Here is a 27,435-nt window from a genome sequence, read left to right as displayed (position 1 = left end):
CAGAAAAATAAAGTCTGACACTGTTTCCACTGTTCCCCATCTATTTCCCATGAAGTGGTGGGACCGGATGCCATGATCTTCGTTTTCTGAATGTTGAGCTTTAAGCCAACTTTTTCACTCTCTACTTTCACTTTCATCAAGAGGCTTTTCAGCATAGCCCAAAACGAATATAAATTCAAAAAAAGTCAGGAAATATGAAAAAGTGTTAGAAACATACATGATTCTGCTACCCAAACACTGCCATTATTCATTTTTAAAAACAATACCTATTATGAAATTTTGGAGATCAAAGAACCCTTGGTGATAACAACATAAAATTCACTAAGTATTTTATTTTCTAGAAATAAGCTTGGTGTTACTTCAATCTCTTGATAACCTGATGAGACAAGTCGCCTTGTGTTATTTCACAGAGGAGAACAGGCTTGCCCATCACATTCATTAGCAAGAGTAGGTGAAAGGCTTTGACTGGGGTCTATATTAAACCAGCTGAGTCCCCAGTTTTACCAACTGGGGAAAAAAGTCATAGAAAACTTAGTGAGCTGCTTATGTCACTAGTTGTGACGTAGCCTAGCCTTGATTATGATTTTTGTAACCCTCTGGATCATTCTTATTAACAGTCAGCGTTGACTTTAAACCGGCTTCATGTGCTCAGTCTCTCAGTCGTGTCCGACGCTGCGACCCCATGGAGTGTAGCCTACCAGGCTCCTCTGTCCATTGGGCTCTCCAGGCAAGAATACTGGAGTGGGTTGCCATTTCCTGCTCCAAACCTGCTTCGTGCCCCAGGTTAAATCAGTTTTATCCCATTCTATCCCTAGTCTGCCCATACCAGTAGCTCTCAACTTTCCCTGAGAAAATACTGGGGTTTTAAAAAGTATACTGCCTGGGTCCAGATTTTTGGATTCAATTGATCAGAGGCACAGCATGGGATAAAATCTTTCCAGGCGATTCTACTGTGTAACTAGAGTTGAGAAGCACTGGTCTACACTAAGAATATCAGGTTATCAACTTTATATTCCAAAATTCTTTAGATTTTTTTCACCTTCTAGTATTTCTGGGATCATGTGGTTAAAAGTGTTTTCATGATTTGTATACCTAAAAGGAACACATAAACATAAATATGCCATTCAGTTAAATCTCTGGACAAATGCCATGTTTAAAAGAAGAGTAAATAAAGCATCAGGTTGAATTGGAATATTGAATTTCAAGCACTAATCATGTACCTAATTATACTAAATGTAATTTAATCCATGATACAGCTTTCCTCTTCTAGTGCTTATGTCAATTAAGGAAATGTGGTCCCACTTAAGTATGTCACTTGGGCAATTTGTAATTTGAAGCAAAGATACTCTTTGGGTCTATGGATTTATAAGAAACAGACCAATATGGACAAAGTTATATTCTCTAGCACTGCTTTCAGATTACTTGAGTGAACCACAGACTTTGTATCTGTACTTGTGTTTGATTTAGAATGAAGAACCAGAACTAATCCCTGCCATTAAAACTTTCTGAGGACTGAGAAACCTGTCCAGCAGCAAGCTGTGCTTACCTGTGCAAAGGGAGTCACAATCAGGTCATCTCCATGTCTGAAAAAGAAACCAAATCCCATATTAGATGACACTGGTCACTCTAGGACCACTTTCAAGCCATATTAAATAGTATGTTTCATATTCATAAATCCCCAAGGAGAATTACAGTAATTCCATCCTTATTCTTCAACACATGTTCTTCTCAGTCACAAGGGTGAAGATATGTCTTCTGGGATGTTAACCACTGACCAGTTCCCTAGGTAAAAAGAGGGGCTTCTTGGTTATCAACCAAGGTCACTGACAGTTATTAAGCACATAGGATATACAACAGTAGAAATGGAGTTCCAGCAGCAGGACCTGAGTTTACTCTTGGCTGCTAATTATAGGTATTACTGAGGGGCACCCAGGAAGGAGCCAGCAATGGCAGGGACTCCGGTGAGAGGTCCCTGGACCATCTAACACTGGAAGGTCCTGAGCATCACTGTGTGTGAGCCTTGGATGGGCTTGGAACTGTAGATGACACGGGGCTGCATCAGATGCTAATAAAAACCCAGTGGAACTTTTCAACTGACTCAGGTCCCAGCCACCGTAGTTACTGGGGAATGTTACCCTGTGTGTGCTGTTGCTATAGCAACCTGAGTGACACGGTGCCAGGATGCAGGGGCAAGGTGTCAGCATGACGTCTCTTGGACGGACAAGGAGAGGCAAGGAAAGTTGCGCCAACAGTCTACTTGGAAGAAAGTGAGAAACCCAGGCCCAGAGTTCTTTCGTGGTATTTCTTAGCATGAACAGTTTGTGAGAAGGATTTCCAAAATCTCCACGGGGTATATCTTGATGTAGCTAGCTGGAGCCCTTTAATCAAAAGGGAATGGAATTATTCTACACAGAAAGCTTCAGGACATGACCCTGAGAACACTGCAGCTGAACAGTTCGCTCACTCATGAACAATTCTGGAAAGGGCTTGAGTGACCTAAAACAACACTCAGGAAATATGCTTCAGCACTAGCGGCATATGGATGACGTTAGTAAACGGATCGTTACCAATAATTAGACCAGTTGTTTTGGTCATCATCGAGTTACACAGAGATCTTCAAATTCAAAGTGTGGGAAAAATAAAGCAGAAAAGGGATAGTACATGCTTTTAAGGAAATATGTGTTATTTTGTACCCTCTTCATTTCACAATTATGTTTTTGAGGGGCATCTGCTCTTTGGAGAGATTATGCAGGCAGCCAAAATTTAACTCATACAAAATCTAGATACTTTTCAAAGATACAATCTTTGCTTCCACTTTATTCGATATAATTGCCTGATTACCAAGTTTATTTCCTAAGAACTTAGCCACCTTGACAAAGGCACAGTATCATTCAAATATTAATCCCCGGAAATGTCTTTTAATTTTTCACATGAATTACACTGGATTTGAATTACTCTAAACTGAAAAGCATGTGAGGATATATAAAAACACTTAATTCTATCTTTGGTTATCTTTTACTCCCAAGCACTGAAAATAATGTATTTAGAATATACAATATTTAGGGTAATTTATCAATCTTGCTTCCCTTTCTCTGTCAAAGCATAAGAGAAGTTACAGTTTTAGTGATGGAGATATTTCACTCTTTTGACTTAACTTGACCAGAAATTGTTTTTGCCGAATATCTCAAGACTGTCTCATTTTAGTCAGAGTAGATTTCTAGCATTTCAGTGGCAAATATCCTTAATAAATAGCTAATCTTTCCTTTTCAAAATTATGTAAGGTTTAAATTATCTCTGAATATATAATGATTGTATAATTTTTAAAAAAGTCTTTGTCTAAGTCTTTGTTGTTCACCTGTTCTGGTTAACATGAGCTGAACCAGAGTCACCTGCCTGGTCCCTGGGGCTGGGGCAGCCTCTCCCCTTCCTCAAAGACAAAGCCTGCTGAGTTCTGAGCCAGCTCTACTGGAGGCAGGGGAATGTGAGGCTCCACAGGGCACTATTGAATATTCTGTCTTTCCAGAGAGGAACGGCCACAGTCAAGAACTACTCCCTATGACTTTGGCCATCCTTCTGCTACTTTTGCAGTATTTACTACAGCACTTTATTTTCTCCCCTCATTCTTTCTGTAATAAGAAGCCAGCCACATTGACAAGAAACCAAAAAAGAGAAATCAAAAAGCAAACCCTCACAAAGACTTCACTGGGATCCATCAACTATTCAAGTACTTAAATGAGGAAAAGCTTCTTGCCTTCTTAACAAATCAAGTTCAGCCAACAGCAGCACCTGAAAATAGAGCTTTGTAAACTAGTTCAAGAGTGTGTGTGAAACGCACGTGCCAATGACCTTTCCACACTTTATTATGACCAACCCAGAAGGAAAAGGAGATGCAGTTAATTAGAAGAAAGTTTATACTTTATTGAGTGAAGACTTCTAATCCTACAAAGCTAAAAAGGATTAGTGGCCACAAAGTACCTGCTGCTTCTGAGTATCATGCATTGCAAATTTCAGGATGACACGTGGCTGGATAAACTAGTGCTTTGAAGAGGGGCCACGGGCTGAGGCTTACTTTCTGAATATTGTGGAAACTTTTTGTTCTTCCAGCTTCCCTGTCTCTGGCTATAAAACCAGAAAGTCGTTCTCCTCTGGAGTTTGTCAGTAGGATTAGGGAATTGATAAACATGCAGACAATGGTATTTTGAAATTCTAGAGTCTTTCTTCATTTAGACTTGAAACTATCACCTATGCATTGTCACCCTTGATCCTCCTCTTTCAGAAACTAATTAGAGAACAAGTATGTTCTTATTTCTAATGTGTACATTAAAATGTTTCTGGGAGCCCCAAATTAAACAGTGCATAAAAATACTTCTGGGAGCCCTGTTTGACAACACCCAAGAAATAGCCACAGGAGGAACTTTCTATTCACCACTCTTTATTCCCATGTTCACAGAAGTATAGACATAGAAAACAAACAAATACATAATACAATATACCTGATCTTTTAAAAAGCTAATATATGCATATACCAAATATAAGACTCATATCAACTATAGAAACTTTGGAAAATACAGAAAAACCTTGAGTCACCCAAAGATAACTGTTGATAACACTTTCCTTCTGGATATGTGAGCACATGTATGTTACACAGGATTTTTATAGACATATGATTTCTTACATAGTTAGAATCCCACTCTAATTCCACTTTATATCTTGCTTTTAACACTAAACCTGTTGAATCATGACAAATTTTACATGCCTTTATACTTTTTTTTTTTTCATTTAGCAAAGTGTTTTATTCAAAAGCTTCTCAGCACCATCTAGCTGTCAGAAAGAATGGATGATATCTGCCTTTTTGTGCCCACCCAACTCCCAGTTCCAGAGGCAGAAGTTGAACCATTTGGCCAGAGCTCCTTCTAATGATTATAATTCAGATCATCATCAGGTTTTGGTTGTTCTTTCATTTGCTTTCTCTAACCGTCTACTTAACCATGACTCAAGAAGGGTGCCCTAATATTTGAGCTCTCAAAACTGCATGCTGTCTGACAGGATCACTGTCCCTCCTAGGCAGCAGTCAATGAATTCAGTTTTTTTCACGGTAATTCTACGTGCCTCCAATAGCCAGGAATGGGAGGTTGATCAAAACTGACATGATTGCGTCCAATTGTTTTGAACCATGGGAAATGCCCTTATGCTTTTAAATGGGGCTTCCCCAATGGCTAGGAGACATGGGTTCGAGCCCTGAGTCAGGAAGATCCCTGGAGGAGGAAATGACAACCCACTCCAGTATTTTTGCCTGAAAAATCCCATGGACAGGGTACCCTGGCGGACTATGGTCTAAAGAGGTCACAAGGAGTCAAACACGACTGAGTGACTAAGGACATATACTTTTTAAATGGGCTTTCCATGTAAAGAAAGTGGTAAAGAATCTGCCTGCCAATACAGGAGATGCAGGAGATCCCCTGGAAGAGGAAATGGCAACCCATTCCAGTATACTTGCTTGGGAAATCCCATGGACAGAGGAGCCTGGTGGGCTACAGTCAATGGGGTCGCAAAGAGTTGGACACGACTGAGCACACAGGCATACCTTTAAATAATTTCTGATGACTGTAGCCTACATTTAGTAATCTCTAAACTTTTCAAGCAGATGTATATCTAAATGCATTGAAATGTAACTGCTAATTCTATCTTAAAATAAAATAGATTCTAATAATGCTGAGCATCAAAGAATTGATGCTTTTGAACTGTGGTGTTGGAGAAGACTCTTGGGAGTCCCTTGGACTGCAAGGAGATCCAACCAGTCCATTCTGAAGGAGATCAGCCCTGGGATTTCTTTGGAAGGAATGATGCTAAAGCTGAAACTCCAGTACTTTGGCCACCTCATGCGAAGAGTTGACTCATTGGAAAAGACTCTGTTGCTGGGAGGGATTGGGGGCAGGAGGAGAAGGGGACTACAGAAGATGATGGCTGGATGGCATCACCGACTCGATGGACATGAGTCTGAGTGAACTCCAGGAGTTGGTGATGGACAGGGAGGCCTGGCGTGCTGTGATTCACGTGGTCCCAAAGAGTCAGACATGACTGAGTGACTGAACTGAACTGAATAATTGTATAAATTACTCAAATGTATTTTAGTTCGTTCATTCCTTTAAAAACAACCTAGTAAAAAAAATGCTTATTTTGATAAAATGTTCATAAGACAAAGTCAAATATTAAATTACTACTTGAGAAATAGTGTTCATTGTGTACTAATTAAAGGCGATGCTGAATATGTCACATTGCTACCCTTTTTAAAAAATAGAAGTATAGCTGATTTATGTTAGATCAGTTTTAGGTGTACAGCATAGTGTGTTGCTACCCTTTTTTAATTAAAATCATGAAACTATGGTTTCAGACAATAAAAATATTCTGGAAACTTGGCAACTAAGACATTTTGTGAAACCAAATCATATTTTTCCATAGGTATCATTTTTTAATGATTTGCTTTTCCAAAAAAATAATGTTGCTCTCTGAGAAAATATGAACGCCTCATTTAAGAATATAACAAATCTTTTAAAGTTACTTATGAAGGAGGCATTATGAATTCCATAAATTCCTAGTAGACACAATACTACTGAAACAATAAAAACAAAGAAAAACTCTTCTTCACTGTCTATCAGATTCACCTGAAAATATGGTTTCTCTGCTTTGCTTGGCCTTTTAGTTTAGCACTAGCTTCACTGCAAGTAATAAGAAAAAAAAAGACTAGTACTTCCCCTATGGGACCCCAGGGACTGAAGTTCCTATACCATGAGGCCGACGTCAGCCACACCTGAAAGTAACCTTCTTTGTTGCTACTGGCCACTTAGAATTAAGGTGACCCATTTAACACAAAAGCGTGGTCAAAATCACAACTACCAAGACTTGAATTTTGGCAGTAATGTCCAGGAATGTTTGAGTGAGGACTAAAAGTAATGTAAATTACTACAAGATCAAAATTAAAGCAATTCAGTACTCTGTGCAGCAGCACGATTCAATCTGAATTTCTTCAGTGTCAAATTCCAAGCCATTTGTGCATGTCTGTATACATAGTTTCGGTGGTTTTTCTATAATTCTGATCATAGTTATCAGTCATCAAGCTGAAATGTTAACCCTCACTTGAAAATCAACTTTGCATTTAAAATCCATACTAGAACCACAAAGGAAAAACTCCAAATGGAGAAACGAAATTACAACCCTTTCCTCAATTTTAACCGACAAATGAGCTAATACCTATTCTATGAAAACAGGTGTGTGAGAACATCCATGTTCTTAACTTTATGAGGAAACAGCTTATGTACTTTTAACCCTTTATTTTGGCTTAGAATTGTAATTTCCTAATAGACTTGAATAGTAACTTAAACTAACCTCCTTTCCACTGATCTTCAGCAAAATCATTCAATGTTTGTTGATTTCAGCACTGGGGGCCCTTTTAATATGTTCCTATTATTTTTTATTTCTTAAATGGGCTTTCAGTACAATTACTTTGAAAAATCAGAGTACAAATATCCAAAAAGCTGATAAATAATAGTAGTAATAATTTCAAACAATTATAATTATTATAAAAGAATGTCTGTGCTCAGTCGCTCAGTTGTGTCTGACTCCACAACCCCATGGGGTTGTAGCCCGCCTGGCTCCTCTGTCCACAGGATTTCCCAGGCAAGAGAACTGGAGTGGGTTGCCATTTCCTTCTCCAGGGGATCTTCCTGACCCAGGGATTGAACGGGCATCTCCTGCATCTCCTACATTGGCAGGAAGATTCTTTACCACTGAGCCACCTGGGAATCCCCTATAAAATAATAACAGTAATTAATATTTATCAAACTATTACTATGCACTAGGCACTATGCAAAGGAACATTACACTGATTATCCTACATTAGGTATTTTTTGTGTGTGTGTGGATTAGGAATGGGAGGCCTAAGAAGGACAAAAAAATAAAATGTCCATGGCATGATGGAGCCAGCATTCAAACACAGGCAAAATACTTAGAAATATATCTACCTAAAGAAACTAAAGACCTATATATAGAAAACTATAAAACACTGGTGAAAGAAATCAAAGAGGACACTAATAGACGGAGAAATATACCATGTTCATGGATTGGAAGAATCAATACAGTGAAAATGAGTATACTACCCAAAGCAATTTATAGATTCAATGCAATCCCTATCAAGCTACCAACGGTATTCTTCACAGAGCTAGAACAAATAATTTCACAATTTGTATGGAAACACCAAAAACCTCGAATAGCCAAAGCTATTTTAAGAAAGAAGAATGGAACTGGAGGAATCAACCTGCCTGACTTCAGGCTCTACTACAAAGCCACAGTCATCAAGACAGTATGGTACTGGCACAAAGACAGAAATATAGATCAATGAAACAAAATAGAAAGCCCAGAGATAAACCCATGCACCTATGGACACCTTATCTTTGACAAAGGAGGCAAGAATATACAATGGATTAAAGACAATCTCATTAACAAGTGATGCTGGGAAATGTGGTCAGCCACTTGTAAAAGAATGAAACTAGAGCACTTTCTAACACCATACACAAAAATAAACTCAAAATGGATTAAAGATCTAAATGTAAGACCAGAAACTATAAAACTCCTAGAGGAGAACATAGGCAAAACACTCTCCGACATATATCACAGCAGGATCCTCTATGACCCACCTCCTAGAATATTGGAAATAAAAGCCAAAATAAACAAATGGGACCTAATTAAACTTAAAAGCTTCTGCACAACAAAGGAAACTATAAGCAAGGTGAAAAGACAGCCTTCAGAATGGGAGAAAATAATAGCAAATGAAGCAACAGACAAACAACTAATCTCAAAAATATACAAGCAACTCCTACAGCTCAACTCCAGAAAAATAAATGACCCAATCAAAAAATGGGCCAAAGAACTAAATAGACATTTCTCCAAAGAAGACATACAGATGGCTAACAAACACATGAAAAGATGCTCAACATCACTCATTATCAGAGAAATGCAAATCAAAACCACTATGAGGTACCATTTCACGCCAGTCAGAATGGCTGCAATCCAAAAGTCTACAAGCAATAAATGCTGGAGAGGGTGTGGAGAAAAGGGAACCCTCTTACACTGTTGGTGGGAATGCAAACTAGTACAGCCACTATGGAGAACAGTGTGGAGATTCCTTAAAAAACTGGAAATGGAACTGCCTTATGATCCAGCAATCCCACTGCTGGGCATACACACTGAGGAAACCAGAATTGAAAGAGACACGCGTACCCCAATGTTCATCACAGCACTGTTTATAATAGCCAGGACATGGAAGCAACCTAGATGTCCATCAGCAGATGAATGGATAAGCAAGCTGTGGTACATATACACAATGCAGTATTACTCAGCCATTAAAAAGAATACATTTGAATCAGTTCTAATGAGGTGGATGAAACTGGAGCCTATTATACAGAGTGAAGTAAGCCAGAAAGAAAAACACCAATACAGTATACTAACGCATATATATGGAATTTAGAAAGATGGTAACAATAACCCTGTATACGAGACAGCAAAAGAGACACTGATGTATAGAACAGTCTTTTGGACTCTGTGGGAAGGGAGAGGGTGGGATGATTTGGGAGAATGGCACTGAAATAAGTATAATATCATATATGAAACGAGTCACCAGACCAGGTTCGATGTACGATACTGGATGCTTGGGGCTGGTCCACTGGGACGATCCAGAGGGATGGTATGGGCAGGGAGGAGGGAGGAGGGTTCAGGATGGGGAACACATGTATACCTGTGGCAGATTCATTTTGATATATGGCAAAACCAATATAATATTGTAAAGTTAAATAAAATAAAAATTAAAAAATAAAAATAAAAACTTGAATCTGTCAAAAAAACAAACACACACAGGCAGTATGACTCTTGATGGGTCTATGCTTAAACACTGCAATGTTTAATGACATCAGTAGTGGCATTTATCAATGCCAAAAGCACATTCCAAACAATCCCTAATCTCTAGTACATTTTTCATTTCATGAAGCTGATATATACCATAAAGACAACAAATGGAAGAGTTAATGTAAAAATGCAGAACAAAACAAATCACTAAAATGACTCACAAAACAGTCTCTACCCATCTACTGATTTTCATGTCCTTCTTCCCTAAACTAAAATAATAAGATGAAATCAAATAATTTTTGGTTTCCTACTGAGGTGATAATTCTGGCTGAGAGTTCAATATTATATGTTCATATTCAGAGTGCAGCTAAATTACATGCATGTCATACATAACAAATGTCTCAGGAGATGGCATTTATGTGCATATGCATGCATATGTAAATACCCCCATATAAATCTATTTATGTATACATTGTGTATACATAATGCATACACATTTCCCTAGGATTGACTGCAATCCTAGGGAAAGTATTTTGATTTTCTGCCTCTGTATTTCAAATAAGGGAGGATAAAAGTATTGTGGAGGAAAAGGTGCATCCTTATCAGTATAAGGAGAATTTACTATGTTATTTTGTCTGTACCACTCAATGTAAAACCCTTCAAACACCATCTGCTCTGCAAAATTTCATTTTAAGGTATATTTCCTAAGATTAAAAGCATATAATGTCAATGCAAGGTCATCAATTGTAACAAATGCATGTACCACTCTGGTAGTGGACAGAAAGTATATGAGCAATCTCTGTGCTTTCCTCTTAATTTTGCTGTGAAACTAGAAATGCTGTCCAAAGTAAAATCTTTTAAAAAAATAAATAAGTTATATCATATAACTTTAGAAAGGAAAATTATATATCAAAGTCAGACAATGAAAGCTATTTAGTCTTCTAAAATTTAAATCATTTGCTCACTGCTTACTCACATTTTAAGAATTAAGGTCTGGCCTGATATTTGACCAAAAACATTCTTAAAACAAAGCCCTTCATTTTTTGGCCCATGTATGCTCATACCACATGCACTGATAAGAAAGTAAATGAAACTGGAGCTAATGCAACATAAGCAAAAATTCTCTAGTCTGAAGGGTAATTTCTTCTTTCTTTGTCATAAGACAAAAAGTTAAGGCTTCATTCGAGAATACACATGATGCCAATAAATGGCCTCAAATTTGTTAAATGACGGCATGAAAGATGATCCACTGTCAAAATTATACAGCAAAAGGTTTTCTAGATGTAAGAAGTTAAAAGCGATTTGCGAACATAGAGACATTCTCTAAGCCTATTTAGTTTGTGTAATAAAAGCCAATACGAGAAAGGGATCCTTCCGGGCATGAGAAGGCACAAATCATTGTCATGTAATGGTGATGTCTGACCTCCATGGAGGGGGAAGGAGGACAGGAAAGGGTTGAGTACACAGCAAGCTTTCCGAAGTGTCCTCACTCTGTTGTAGGAATAGGTTCTTCTTTCCTAGTTTATCTCATTTGACAGGCCTGTTCTTAATGTCAGTGGCCCTGCCCGCTTGGTTTTTCTCCAAAATGGGTTCCCAGGGAAAAGATTTATGGGTAGCAAGAACAACAATTTTTTAAAATGTGCATGAGGTAAAACAACTCCGTAGATTAAAAGAAAGTGAAAGTGAAGTTGCTCAGTCGTGTCCGACTCTTTGCGACCCCATGGACTATAGCCTACCAGGCTTCTCCGTTCATGGGATTTTCCAGGCAAGAGTACTGGAGTGGGTTGCCATTAAGGAGAAGCATGAGAGTAGGATGTTTTCTGTGCAACTACTGTGTACCAGATCCTGCTCTACCGACCCATGGAATTTAATTCTGATGCCTCTGCATTAAATGGATGCTCATAGTCCCATCCTAAGATAAAGAACTGGGTTCAGAGAACTTGAGTAACTCATTGGCAGTCATGCCCTTGGCAAGTGGCAGAATTTAGTGGTTTCCAAAAATGCCAGGCTGTGACCTGGTTCTTGCCCAACAGAATGTTCACTGGCCTTTGTGAAGAAGAGAATAAACATGAACCTAGGAGTGAGTTTTTTTTAAAAAGACACATTAAAAAAAAAAATAAGCTAACTGTACTGCTTTGGAAGACTCATTTATTTTGAGACTATGTGCCACCCTCTTTATAAAAAAAATCAAGTGAAATGCCTTTGGAAAATAAAATGATTGTGTATATCGATGGGAATTTCCTTGTTAAATAAATAAAGTCATTTATCTGACAAAGTAAGCACTTAGTAACCCAGTGTCAGTCCCCAGATGGCTTCTGAAGTTTTATTGAGTCACAAACTCCCAAGGCATGAAAATGAGCAGTGGAGCTGGATTTAAACCCAGGCTTCAAATACTGTTTCACTTCTACTGCACTGTGCTGCTTTCTGCATGCATAAATAGATTCGGACTCTTCTGAAGCCCCATAGAAGTCCATATTCTAGATTCTAGAACAGCATGGCCCAACAGGTGTTTGCAGCAGTGGAAATGTTCTCTTTCTGTGCTGTCTAAGTATCTACCAGCCACAGTGGCTACTTATGGCTCAAAATGCAGCTAGGGCAACTGAGGAACTGAAGGCCACTTTTATTGAGTTTTAATTAATTTAAATTAAGAGAAATCTGTCACCTGTGGCTAGTGACCTCTCATCTCAACTGGTGCAGCTCTTGAGCAATTTTTACACAACTTCAGTTACAAATTTTCCAAGGAAGACAATGTTTTATATAACCAAAAAAAGTCTGCTGCTGCTGCTGCTGCTAAGTCGCTTCAGTCATGTCCGACTCTGTGCGACCCCATAGACAGCAGCCCACCAGGCTCCCCCGTCCCTGGGATTCTCCAGGCAAGAACACTGGAGTGGGTTGCCATTTCCTTCTCCAATGCATGAAGTGAAAAGTGAAAGTGAAGTCGCTCAGTAAGTGTCCGACTCTTCGCAACCCCACGGACTGCAGCCTATCAGGCTCCTCCATCCATGGGATTTTCCAGGCAAGAGTACTGCAGAGGGTTGCCATTGCCTTCTCCATACAGATGCCAGGCAAGTGTAAGAATAAATTCTTATATACAGTTCAGTTCAGTCTTTGAGTTGTGTCCGACTCTTTGTGACCTCATGGACTGCAGTACGCCAGGCTTCCCTGTCCATCACCAACTCCTGGAGTTTACTCAAACTCATGTCTATTGAGTCAGTGATGCCATCAACCATCTCATCCTCCATTGTCCCCTTCTCCTCTTGCCTTCAATCTTTCCCAGCGTCAGGGTCTTTTCAAATGAGTCAGCTCTTTGCATCAGGTGGCCAAAGTATTGGAGTTTCAGCTTCAACATCAGTCCTTCCAATGAATATTCAGGACTGATTTCCTTTAGGATGGACTGGTTGGATCTCCTTGCAGTCCAAGGGACTCTTTGGCACTCAGCTTTCTTTATAGTTCAACTCTCACATCCCATACATGACTACTGGAAAAACCATAGCCTTAACTAGACGGACATATACATCACTTCCCAAAGAATCTACTGACAGTAAAAATCACAAAGGGTGAAACATGGTAAACCTTGTAAAAATCCTGAACTTAAACTGATAACTTTGAGGTTTGTTTGTGAACCTTTATGGCATACTTTCACCACTCTTAGAGTGGTCCTGTGTCTGGAGAGCTGGGTTATAGGCAAGCTGTCCATCTGGGAAACATCAGGTTCCTTTCCTAGAGAAATACTACAGATGTGCTGCCTGTGTGCTAAGTTGCTCAGTTGTGTCTGACTCTTTATGACACCCATGGATTGTAGTCCGCCAGGCTCCTCTGTCTACAGGATTCTCTAGGCAAGAATACTGGAGTTGGTTGCCATGTCCTCCTCCAGGGCATCTTCCTGACCCAGTGATCAAACTCATGTCTCTATTGTCTCCTGGGTTAGCAGGCGGGTACTTTACCACTAGTACCACCTGATGAGCTACCTTCAAACAAATGTAAGACAAACAAACAAAAAACAGTGAAACATGTAGGAAATTTTACCTACTCTCTATAGTAGGTGGGAAAAAATGAATGAGGACTCAATATACTGAAGATAAATATGAACATTAAAAGACATAAAACAAAAGTATGTTGCTAACATGCAGAATTAACTCTGTGATTTGTTGCAAAAAGTTCTTTTCCCAACTGCCTTCTTTTTTTTTAGTTTCTGTAAAAATAAACTCATAATTGAAAATAATAATGGCTGAATGAAGGTTTTACCAAAAAAAATCACCACAGAGACCTTTAGATAACATAAACCATAATGCTTGTTTTCTGATTTTTCTGGCAAAAACCAAAAATGAAGCAAAGGAGCAAAAAACATAAGCAGCCAAACAAAATGGCCCTGATGCACAGAACAAATTCAGTCTGACATTCTCTAAGTCCCAAAGGAAAAATCAACGTTGAGACACAGAAACATGAGATCTGTATGCAGCCCTGTTCTCCCTGGAAAGAAAACTGGGAGCCCAGAGGACTTGGCCTTGGGACCATTGATAACATTTTCTGGCAGACGATGTCAGGCACTGAACTGCTTAAATGATCTCTTGTCACGGTGCAGACTCCCATATTTGCAGATATGCCAGCAGATGGCCTTTTTTATTCTCCTTTTAACTTCTCTACTTGCATGGACAGTTTGTAGGAGTTAAGGTCCCATACATGTCTAGAGGTTAACTATCCAGAGCATATGTGCTTAGTCACTCTTCCATGGCCAACTCTTTGCGACCCCATGGACTGTAGTCTGCCAGGCTCCTCTGTTCATGGGATTTTCCAGGCAAGAATATGGAATGTGTTGCCTTTTTCTCTGCCAGGGAATCTTCCTGACCCAGAGATCAAACCCATGTTTCCTGTGTTTCCTGCATTGATTTTTCAGCAGGTAGATTTTTTTTTTTTACCACTGAGCCATGTCAATGACAACTAAGTTTTATTTATCCAAGATTAAGAAAATCCTGAAGTCTTAAGACAATGAATGGAAAGCTGACACAAAAGTCTGAGAGAAATCTCAACAGGCAGATGGAATAATTCGGGATATTTCTTCAGTGAATCTATACCTCAAGCATGCCACAAAGTGCTAGGAATCTGATAACAAAGCCCAGTGTTCGATAGTCCTGATTTTTTTTCTGAAGAAAAAACACAGATCTGGTTGAAGGCTCTGTATTTCCTATTTGTAATAGCATATTTTAAAATTTTCATCTTACAGGGATTTAGTGAGCATGACTTAATCCCTAGTGTATTTTATCTCATGAAGCACATCATATAAATGTTCCAATAGTGTGATTATGTTTCCTTATATGGTGCATAAAACTGTACAGATGACACTGAGAACAACTCACTAAGGATCTAAGACTGACAAGCAAAACTAATACAATTATGTAAAGTTTAAAAATAAAATAAAATTAAAAAAAATAAATAAATAAAGGAAATGATGTGTAAATGGAAAGAGGAATTTATACAGGAATCTCAATAATGACTGGGTAAGTCTGCTTTTCTGTCTGGGTAAGAATCTAGATTTTTTTTCATGACAAGAATGTATGATCCAAACAAAATTCTTTGACTTGTTGTCATGGATCTATGGTATCTTCAAGCGATACCCAGACATGGAATAGGTACGGTCAGTATTTGCTGAATGAGTAAAAGCATGAAACTCTCATTCAAAAATGCAGCCAATTATTAATAATACCTTTATTTAGAATGTGGTAAAAGACACAGATTGATTACCTCCATTAGAAATCAAATTTCTTCTTTCCCCGATCTATCCACTTCATTCCCACAACTCACTGTCAAGATTTAAAGTTCAGGAAATTGTAATTTTATAATGCTAGAGAGTGGTTTTGATTTTAGTTTTCTTTAGCTTGAATCAAGATGGCTAGGAGAAATATCAATAACTTCAGATATGCAGATGACACCACCCTTATGGCAGAAAGTGAAGAACTGAAGAGCCTCTTGATGAAATTGAAAGAGGAGAGTTAAAAAGTTAGCTTAATGCTCAAAATTCAGAAAACAAAGATCATGGCATCTGGTCCCATCACTTCATGGGAAATAGATGGAGAAACAGTGGAAATAGTGGCTGGCTTTATTTTTCTGGGCTCCAAAATCACTGCGGATGGTGACTGCAGCCATGAAAGTAAAAGATGCTTACTCCTTGGAAGGAAAGTTATGACCAATCTAGACAGCATATTCAAAAGCAGAGACATTACTTTGCCAACAAAGGTCCGTCTAGTCAAGGCTATGGTTTTTCCAGTGGTCATATATGGATATGAGAGTTGGACTATAAAGAAAGCTGAGCGCAGAAGAATTGATGCTTTTGAACTGTGGTGTTAGAGAAGACTCTTGAGAGTCCCTTGGACTGCAAGGAGATCCAACCAGTCCATCCTAAAGGAAATCAGTCCTGAATGTTCATTGGAAGGACTGATGTTGAAGCTGAAACTCCAATATTTTGGCCACCTGATGCGAAGAGCTGACTCATTTGAAAAGACCCTGATGCTGGGAAAGATTGAAGGTGGAGAGGAGAAAGGGACAACAGAGGATGAGACGGTTGGATGCCATCACTCTATGGACATGAGTTTGAGTAAACTCTGGGAATTGGTGACGGACAGTGAGGCCTGGCATGCTGCAATCCGTGGGGTCGCAAAGAGTCAGACACAACTGAGAGACTGAACTGACTGACTGAGTATATAGAGGAAAGAGTGTTGGGATAAAAAAGCAAGTGGGAGGCCCTGGGCCCAGTATCTATAACTGATAGAACTCGATCCTCTTGTGTAATGGCCATTTGTCCCTCACAAGAAATAAGAAGACTTAATAACTTTCAACTTGGTTCATTCCCTTAGGGACATATTGTACTGAGAGCACTGCGTAGGTTACTGTCACTTTTTCATTGAAGATGGTTTTCAAATTTTCCTAATTTTAGTTGAGTAATTAATTTAATTCCCATTTTGCTCTTAGAGGTTATGTTCTTTGTATTCACTGAAAAATAAGCCAGCTCTTCCTTGACCAAGGTTGATTTGAGTTTGCTCCCTAGCAGGAATTTGAGCTCATAAAATTGTACAGTGATCACTTTTCTTATTAAGCTACCATTCTCTCCATATTTTTTAAAAAGTAGATGTTACCTTTTGTAAAGTATCAATATTAAGTCTGAGGTCAAAGCTAACTGCACAATCATTTACAAGTTTCAATAGTTTATCTTCACACTGCCTTTTTCTCTAAAGTTACAGGAGTTGAGGAAAGCTCGGGTGCCTTTTTTTCCCCACAATTAAAATTAGATTTCAAACACTGAGAAGCATCTGAGTATGGAGGAAATTCAGAAAATTGTATGCTAAATATTAGGGCAAACTCTCCTAAAGACATAATAGAATTTTAGTAGCCTTAGCATGAAAATAAGGGATTACTAGTAAGTTTGGTCCGGAGAAGGTGATGGCACCCCACTCCAGTACTCTTGCCTGGAAAATCCCATGGACGGAGGAGCCTGGTAGGCTGCAGTCCATGGGGTCGCTAAGAGTCAGACACGACTGAGCGACTTCACTTTCACTTTTCACTTCATGCATTGGAGAAGGAAATGGCAACCCACTCCAGTGTTCTTGCCTGGAGAATCCCAGGGACGGCGGAACCTGGTGGGCTGCTGTCTCTGGGGTCGCACAGAGTCGGACACGACTGAAGCCACTTAGCAGCAGTAAGTTTGGTCAATCTCCATTTTTTCCCCCTCTGACTTAAGAACTTTTCATAACTAATATTTATCTCTACATGTTTCCTAAGACCTCAGGATATATCACTTCGGCAGTGATAAGCAAGCAATATTATTAGAACACATAATTAATTTGCTATTTTCAAAGATTGGAGCATAGTGCAATGATAACTCAAACAAATGTTGTGATAACACATAAAAATGGACTATTTTTACCCTGTGGCATTAACAAACATGATTATTCAAAACATCAGAATATTAGAACATCCTTTTATGATTTTTTTTTAGTATGAAATTAGGAATATAAAATGTGTATTCAGCTGCTATTTTTAATTCCTTAATTTAAAAATCAAAAAAGCATATTTAACTAATTTATAAGTATTTTTAGCCATTTATAGATCTCTTGTGTTTTGAGCTAGAAATAAAACAACCCCAGGGACTGGAGAAAGAAGTGGAATTTAAAAAAAAAACAACAAAAAAACAAAAATAAGAAAGAAGGTAGCAAAACAGTATTCTAGCAGCCAATGTCGTTAGAATATTCTGTCAATAGACTTCTTGAGATTTAAAGGCTGTGTGAGTTTAGGGTCTGTATCAATACCCTAATAACAATAAAAATGATAGTAACTTGCCAACCTCCAAGGACTGGTAGAGGAATCCCAGGTTATCTGGCTTACTACCAAAATAATATCACTCTTGGCAAAAAAAAACAAAAACAAAAACAAACAACTATTTTGTCTACCTGAGGTGAGGAATAGGATAAATTATCAATTCTAGAGCTCATCCAGAAGTTCACGACTGTGAATCTACTGAATTTTTTCCTTTCTCTTAACAAAATATCTCTTTACAGAGATTTGATTTAACTCCAATCCTAAGAACATGAATAAATAACTTGAATAAGAGGTTCTTAAACTTTCTCAATTCATGACACTCTTAATATTTCAGTAATTTATATCCTTGGTGGCTCAGTAGTATAGAATCTGCCCACAACGCAGGAAACTGCCTGAAATATAGAAGACTCAGATTTAATCCCTTGGTCAGGAAGATCCCCTGAAGAAGGAAATGGCAACCCCCTTTAGCATTTTTGCCTCGGAAATCCCATGGACAGAGGAGCCTGGCAGGCTACAGTCCATAGGGTCACAAGAGTTGGACAGGGCTTAGTGACTAAAACCACCAAACTACCACCACCAATTTTCTACAGCACCCCACCGGCCAAAAGAAATAACTAACAGTGGAAATTATTAAGAGTTCAGTTCAAACTATTTAATATGGTTCTGTCTCAACAACTGAGCACCCATTGAAGACTACAGAACTTCTCACTTGGGAAGGAGCTTGCACATTGCCTCCCTCGCTTCCTGCTTCACACTGATTTTCTGCAATGCTTGCTTCTTATCACAACAATTATCAACAACCCAGTTGTGCAAAGATATGATGTCACTGAACAAAAATTAATGATCTAAAGTTGAAAACGGAAATGATTTCAAGCTGTTTGTTCTGCAGGTGACTGACAGATGTTTCTGTGTTTCCCTTGAAAATTTCAAGTATCTGTCGCTCACCATGTGAGCTCCCTCAGGATACCTAAGCCACTCTGGCCCTAGAGTCATTACTCTTATACCATCGAGTAAGAGGTGAGAACACTTCCTCAGTTGGGAAAACTCAGGAAATGGGCAAGGAGTTATCTGACCACAGCTCCTTTCTATATTTACATAATGGCAGAGGACGTTTAAGGGGCTTCCCAGGTGGTGCTAATGGTAAAGGACCTGCCCGCCAATGCAGGAAACATAAGAGATGTGGGTTCGATCCCTGGGTCAGGAAGATCCCCTGGAGGAGGGCATGGCAACCCACTCCAGTATTCATGCCTAGAGTATCCCACGGACAGAGGAGCCTGGCAGGCTACGGTTCACAGGGTAGCAAAGAGCTGGACACAACTGAAGCAACTTAGCACACATGTGTGCAGAGAACTTTCAAATGGCAGATCAAGGTTAGAAAAGAGAAAGATGCTCATTAGCATTAACAAGATCTAAAAATGTAGTTAAGTGGAGCTACAAACTTTTCATACAGATCCAGTGAGGACTAGAATCTTTGTAATGCAACATTTCTTTTTATTTTCAGAGATAGCTCAGTAAGACCAATGAAGAATAATGTAACCTGCCTGTAATAAAAATGAATAGATATGTAAGCAATCATTCTTCCTTTTTCAAATTCAGTACTAGAGGCTACATCACCTCTACTCAATAGTCACAGGAAAAGACTAAGAGCAGCTACAATTGAAAACTCACAAAGGCTCAAGAGATGGTGAGGGACTTGCTACCTGCTAACTGGTAAGGATGCCGAACCTGAAACTCCAATACTTTGGCCACCAGATATGAAGAACCGACTCACTGAAAAAGACTCTGATGCTGGAAGATTGAAGGTGGGAGGAGAAGGGGATGACAGAACATGAGATGGTTGGATGGCATCACCAACGGGATGGACATGAGTTTAAGTAGGCTCTGGGAGTTGGTGATGGACAGGGAGCCCTGGCATGCTGCAGTCCATGGGATCGCAAAGAGTCGGACACAGCTGAGCGAGTGAACTGAACTGAACTGAAGGAAAGGACAGAAATTTGACATGGGGTTGGGGGATAGTGACTCCTGGGTGGGAGAATGACCACATGGGACACTGCAAAGGCTGTTCAGTGAGATCGTATATTTCTATATGGTGACAGGGACTAATTAGCTAGACCACCAAGTGTGCCCTAGCTTTTTATGGTACATCGGGTCCACTCACCTCCTCCTCACTGCCCCTCCACACCTCCCCTATATGTATCAGTATGTAAGTACAAGTAAAGGGCTAATTAGATTACCTAGATTCTCTGTATTACTGTTTATTCAACAGAAGATGGGGGACTAGAGGTCCATTATACAGATGAACTGAAAAATGTTCTTTTTTGCATTATTATTGGGGCATAATTGCTTTGCAATGTTGTATTAGCTTCTGCTCTACAATGAAGTGGATTAGCTACATTTATATATACATCTCCTCCCTCTTGGACCTCGCCTCTCATTGCACCCATCACAGAGCACAGAGCTGGGCTTCTTGTGCTTTATAGCAGGTTCCTACCAGCTATCTATTCGACACATCTACTCCAGTATTCATTGCAGCTCTATTTATACTAGATAGGACATGGAAACAATCTAAATGCCCAATAACAGGTGAACAGATAAAGAAGAAGATGTAGTACATACACACAATGGAATATTAGCCATAAAAAGGAACAAAACTGGGTCATGTCTGTAGAGACACAGATGAAGTGTTTGTCATACAGAGTGAAGTAAGTCAGAGAAAAACAAATGTCATATATTGACACGTATGTGTGGCATCTAGAAAAATGGTACAGATGAACCTATTTCCAGGGCAGGAATAGAGGCACAAACGTAGAGAATAGACCTGTAGACCCCGTATGGGGGTGGGGAAAGGGTAGGACATACTAGGAGATTAGGATTGAAAACTGCTTTGAACTGATGTGGTTTGACTGACAGTTTGTATTCAATAAACTCTTAGTTTTATGACTAAATTCTACTTTTCTTGTCAGTGATAATACTCCTGTTACTTTCTTCAGTGGCTCATATCTGAGTATTGGCGAATGCAAATAACATTACAGCATTAGATCAAAAGCAACAACAGAAGTAACTATTATCCAGAAATTAAGGTAGTTTTAAATGCATTTTGAAGAATTTAAGAGGGAAAAACTACATATCTTTTATGCACTTATCCATGTATTCTGTAATTTTCTCCATGTTTCTTCATGACAGCACATGGGTAACCTTCTGTTATAGCACTTATTTTATAAGTAGTATTTCCTACTTTTATAAAATACTTGTTTATGCTTTATGATAGTTCAAGTTTACTTTTTATGTATTTATTTCTTTAGTGTACTCATGATAATCATTAAAAATTTACCTATGTCTTATGGTTCCAAATAGGAAAAGGAGTACGTCAAGGCTGTATATTGTCGCCCTGCTTATTTAACTTATATGCAGAGTACATCATGAGAAACGCTGGGCTGGATGAAGCACAAGCTGGAATCAAGATTTCCAGGTGAAATATCAATAACCTCAGATATGCAGATGACACCACCCTTATGGCAGAAAATGAAGAGGAACTAAAGAGCCTCTTGATGAAAGTGAAAGAGGAGAGTGAAAAAGTTGGCTTAAAACTCAACAGTCAGAAAACAAAGATCATGGCATCTGGTCCCATCACTTCATGGGAAATAGATGGGGAACGTGGAAACAGTGTCAAACTTTATTCTTTTGGGCTCCAAAATCACTGCAGATGGTGATTGCAGCCATGAAATTAAAAGACGCTTGCTCCTTGGAAGGAAAGTTATGACCAACCTAGACAGCATATTCAAAAGCAGATATATTACTTTGCCAAAAAAGGTCTGTCTAGTCAAGGCTTTGGTTTTTCCAGTGGTCATGTATGGATGTGAGAGTTGGACTGTAAAGAAAGCTGAGTGCCAAAGAATTGATGCTTTTGAACTGTGGTGTTGGAGAAGACTCTTGAGAGTCCCTTGGACTGCAAGGAGATCCAACCAGTCCATCCTAAAGGAGATAAGTCCTGGGTGTTCATTGGATGGACTGATGCTGAAGCTGAAACTCCAATACTTTGGCCACCTCATGCAAAGAGCTGATTCATTGGAAAAGACCCTGATGCTGGGAGGGATTGGAGGCAGGAGGAGAAGAGGACGACAGAGGATGAGATGGCTGGATGGCATCACTGACTCGATGCATGTGAGTCTGAGTGAACTCCGGGAGTTGGTGATGGACAGGGAGGCCTGGCGTGCTGCGATGCATGGGGTTGCAAAGAGTAGGACATGACTGAGCGACTGAACTGAACTGAACACACCCTGGGCTTGTCCCTGGCTTCCATCTAAACCCCAATTGTTTCACCTTTGCTGGAGCTGGAAGATATGACTTTCAACCTGGTTCTTCATCCATCCAATATTACATATTATTATCTATGGGGTTTTCCAGCAATTTTCTTTCTAGTATTCTTATCCTATTCTCCTTCTATATTTTTTAGGTTTGGGGGCCATACTACAGAGCTGGTGGTATCTTAGTCCTTCAACTAGGCATGAACCTGGGCCCTGGCAGTTAAAAGTGCTGAATCCAAACCAGTGGACTGCCAGGAAACTTCCTGTTCTCTTTATAATTGCAGTGTGGCTCTTTTAAACTCTCCCCCCTATTCTTAAGCTGCCCCATCCTCTTTCCTTTAGTTATCAATGGCTATACTTTCTTTTTTTTTACTGAAGTACAGTTGATTTATAATGTTGTACCAAGCTCTGCTATATAGCAAAGTGACTCAGTTATAGACATATACTCTTTTTTATACTTCCTACTTGCATGAAAAAGTAGATATCATAAACCCTCAATTCTCTAAATATTTTACCCATCCAGCTCCAAATTTATATTTCCTCTTTTCACTTGTTTTCATTGTTCTAAAGAATGCAGTACTTGTCTGTACTAGTTTTCCAAGGTTAGTTCTTTCACTTGAGCTCATGATCATACTTTTGGTAGCAGCTACAACTCCATACTTAACCCTTGTGTCCCTCAGCTTACCTGTTCTGAATTAAAAAAATAAATTTCCTTGAACTCAGTTTTCTCTCAAGCAACTTTAATTCTCTTTTCCCTTTTAACTTACTAACCTTTTAAAGAGATGCTTGCACTTGCTGATATCTCCACTTTCAATTCAGTCCTCCACTAATTCTATTCTTCCAATTCTACTATCCCACTAAGATGCTTCTTCCAGTGGTCCTCCCAAACTTAGTCACTGCAAACAGTAACTGGTTCTTCGAATTTCTCCTGATCCTCTGCAGTGTTCTCTGTCCTTTTCCTTTAACTGTTGTCTTGTTCCTCCTATAGCTCCAGCCCCATTGTGTACAAGTCAAATTCCTTATGCTGTCTACCTTCTACCCTGTCCCTATGTCAACATCATTGTTCATTTACAAGTTTGGGGTCAAAACTTCAGCACTCTCTTTGGTTCTCCTTGCCCACTGGTTGTCTCCCTACACACACACAACACATACACACACACACACACACACACACACACACACACAGCCTCTTGCCTCTGGATTAAACTGTCATCCCACCCCAACTTCCTTGTACACACACACACACACACACACACACACACACACCCTTGCCTCTGGATTAAACTGTCATCCCACCCCAACTCCCTTGACTTGGGCCTCCATCGTATTAAGCCTGTTATGTTTCTATGAATTTCAACATGAACTCTTTCCCTGTAATCACTTCACGTTACTCAATCACTCAACAATAGAGTAATCAGAAGCAATAAAAACAAGAATGGGATCAAGTGACCCCAGCTAATCACCTCTGTGATTGATTCTGGTCTTTCTCTCTTGCCACGTTTTCCTACCCACACCAATCAAACTGTCACTCTTTAACTGAGCCATGATTCTCCTTGCCCCACATTATCCAAATGTTGCCCTCTTGGCCTGGCTTTCCCTGGTTGGCAAACTCTCCTTCTCCTCTCCTTTTCTCTTGTAGTTTTGTAAATGCCTCAAGGATGGTGCTTCTCACATTTTATGACGAAACTCTAAACTGTCAGCCCTCCTGCCCTGCCTCTTCTCTGCCCCGTGCAGACTGGAAGCTATGAATACATCTAGTTGCTCAGTAAGCATTTTTATTACATGTGAATAAACGACCATCTTAAATTTCAAACCTAAGAAAACAAAACAAAGATAACAGAAATAGGACCAATGGGAAAAGGAGGTTGCTTTGTAATGAAGAAGAGTGGACACCATCAATACAATGAATTAATGATGAATATGGACTAACTGGGGCCTCCCAAATGGCTCAGTGGTAAAAGAATCTGCCTGCCAATATAGGAGATGCTGGTTTGATCCCTGGGTTGGGAAGATCCTCTGGAGGAGGAAATGGCAACCCTCTGCAGTATTGTTACCTGGAGAATCCCATGGACAGAGAAGCCTGGTGGGCTACAGTCTATGGCATTGAAAAGAGCAGGACACGACTAAGCACGCATGCATGTGCATGTGAAGGAACAGCTGAACAAGGAAGTCTAAATCTCTAGCAGGCAGTGAGGTGCTATAGTTCTGGGGCTCAACTGAGGTTTCAGGGCCAGAGATACTGAGCAGTAAGTCATCTGATAAAAGCTGATAGCTGAACATATACATAAAAGAATTTTCCAAAGCAGAAAAGGGTCCGTGTCTATATGTTGGAGATAATATGTTAAGAAGTGATAAGCAGAATCAGTGAAGAAGAGGGCTCTGAGCAGCAGGGAAGAGAGCACACAACAGTGATGGGAACTAGATTAAATGCACCTTGTATTTCCTCTGATAACTGGCACCATGACTTCTGCTTTATGGGTGACTGATACATATTATTTGAATTGGGATGATTTTCAGAGGTCAATATGAACTAAAGATACATTTCAGAATATTAAGGTAACACAACATATAAGGATATACAGCAAGTAGATGTGGATCTTGGAGTGGGGTTGGAAGAAAGTAGAGAGATGTAATTATGGAAAAAGTTTCACTGCCAAAAAAGCAGATTAAAAAAGGAGAGTAAATTGGGTAGCTTTTGAAAGATGGAGGAGACAGGTGCACAGAGGTAGGTAATGACATACTTTTACCTGTAGCCTGCAAGGACAACAATTAGGACTTAAAAAATGTTTTCTCACTAATTATTTGACATAAAACCTGTCATTTCATAACATTATTAGTTATTTGAGATTAAGAATCCTCTCTTAGAGTTTTCTTCTATCTCCTGTAATTGTCAAACAAAGACAGTTACACAATGGGAATTTTGTAATTCAGAACCTGAATCAAACTGATTGTACTTTAGTTGCTCATTCCTAGGGAGAAGACAGTATCGTCATTTTATAACTATTAATAAATGGCAACCAAGAGCCATTTCATTTCTAGAATCTCATGTAGACCTATTGGGATAACCTAATGACCAGTTAGAATACCAAGAATAACACTAAACATTCAGGGACCCCATATTCTTCTAAGATGTACTGCAACCTATCCTGAGCTTTTGAGATGGTGCCGTGAGAAGATGCTGTTGTTATTGGATGGATGTGCAGAAGAGGAAACTGGACATTAACTCTACACACAGGCCAAGTGATCTTAAATGACAGCAAAGGTACTAAGTAAGAGTCAGGTCCTATTTAGAAGCCTCCAGAAACTAGAAAACTAAAGAACATTAGAGTAAACAGGAATGGAATGTGCTGAGAAAATGAGCTAATGATGGTATGTGATCTGTAAACCAGCTTATCTGTTTTAATTACTTTCCAAGCTGTGCCATGTCTTAAACGATATTCAAGCCTGTCCAATGTTTTCTTTACTTGCCTCCAGTGATTAATATTCCAAAAATGGTTTAATTTAGGCAACCCTCCACAAAGATCTCTCAAATGAGCCAGCAAACCAGTGCTAACATCTGTGTGGTACATCAGTGAAGATGCATTCAAAGAGACACACATGCTAATATCATGGGGACTTGCAAACTGAGTTTAAAGCTTTTCAAAATATTCAGAAAGATTCACATGGTTAGGTAGCTAAATCTCAGTCAGGTCCTACACGAATATAAGCTAACGTTTTCTGTGTAAATGCCTCCATTAAAAATTTAATTCTCACTTTCCCCAGACAATATATTCTCTAGGAAAAATAAATGTCCTACCAAGAGTGAGAGCATATACAAATTCAATCTACTGTTTATCTTCAGTTTATACAATTTTGCCCATCATCCTTTTTAAATTAGAGAATGATGCAGTTGAGCAAACATCATTGGTTCTATCAACTCTAGAGAGAAATTTACTTGGTTTCCTCTAAGAGTTTCGTTGTCCCTTTGCTCAGCCTCATACTTACATGTCACTGGCAATGGAGGAGTTCCGGGACATGGACTTTGGCGAGAGGTCATAATCGCTGTCGGAGCGGTACAGGAAGGACTCCCGACGCTGACTGTGGACAAAGTTTGCTTGGAGAATCAGGCCAGATCCCGGGCTGGTCATGGGATCCAAGGGACTCCGCCCTGAAGATGTGCCATTGTCCACATCGAAACTGTCAACAAGGAAGAAAAGGATGATGTTGCCGTGAACTGTACATTGATGTTTTAATAAAGGGAGATTTCATTTTAGGAAGTAGGAAACCTAGCAACTGATTCCTTTTGTTAAAAACATTATAATACCAGAATACACAAAAGAAAAATAACATACCGACTTCATACACTTGTCCTCCCAAGCTTTTGAGTATTTCTGCTAACTGACCAGATATAAGATACATAGATCGCTCTGAACTCAATTTCAGTTATAAAGGAGCCATTCTGCAAAGACTGGTTCTCCTTAGAAGTCCTTTTATATAGTAATTCACTAAATATTTGGGTTCAGTTCAACAAGTGCTCATGACATGTCTAATATGCTTGCTTCCCCAAAGCTGAGCTTCTCTGGAGTAGGTTCTCCACTCCTACCTACATCTACTGAATCACTAATTTCTGTTGTAGCCACTTCCCTCCATCCCCACTGCCAATATATTAAGTTCAAGATTCCATCAACTCTCATTTGTATTATTATAAGAGTTTTAAAAGTAGTCTCTCAAATCCCTTTTTCACCCAGTATGACTCTCCTTAAAATGTAAACCTTACTGTAATTCATCAGCTAAAAATCTTTCAGTAGCTCACTGTTGTCCTCAGAATAAAGGTCACACTCCTTGGCTAAACTGACAGAGTCATGGGCATCTGTCCTCAAGGACAATGAGCCCTTTTCCCAACCTTGACGTGCAATACTCTTCCATTGAGCAGTTCACGTTCCCTTCATAC

The 27,435-nt window shown here is 39.3% G+C and overlaps 1 protein-coding gene across 17 annotated transcripts in view; it reads right to left on the bottom strand.

Moving 5' to 3' along the window:
* PDE4D (phosphodiesterase 4D) overlaps positions 1-27,435 on the bottom strand; it is a 1,672,581-nt gene that overhangs the window by 211,724 nt on the left and 1,433,422 nt on the right. For all 17 annotated transcript variants that reach the window (XM_044932572.2, XM_044932573.2, XM_044932571.2 and 14 more), the window contains 2 exons: positions 26,490-26,681; positions 1,547-1,583 (listed from right to left, as the gene is read on the bottom strand). In XM_044932572.2, coding sequence (XP_044788507.1) covers positions 1,547-1,583; positions 26,490-26,681 — 229 coding nt within the window. The remainder of the gene's footprint in view (positions 1-1,546; positions 1,584-26,489; positions 26,682-27,435) is intronic.

The sequence above is a fragment of the Bubalus bubalis genome, chromosome 19 (genome assembly GCF_019923935.1).
Source record: "Bubalus bubalis isolate 160015118507 breed Murrah chromosome 19, NDDB_SH_1, whole genome shotgun sequence".
NCBI lineage: Eukaryota > Metazoa > Chordata > Mammalia > Artiodactyla > Bovidae > Bubalus > Bubalus bubalis.
This window is presented reverse-complemented; position numbering and strand designations above follow the sequence as displayed.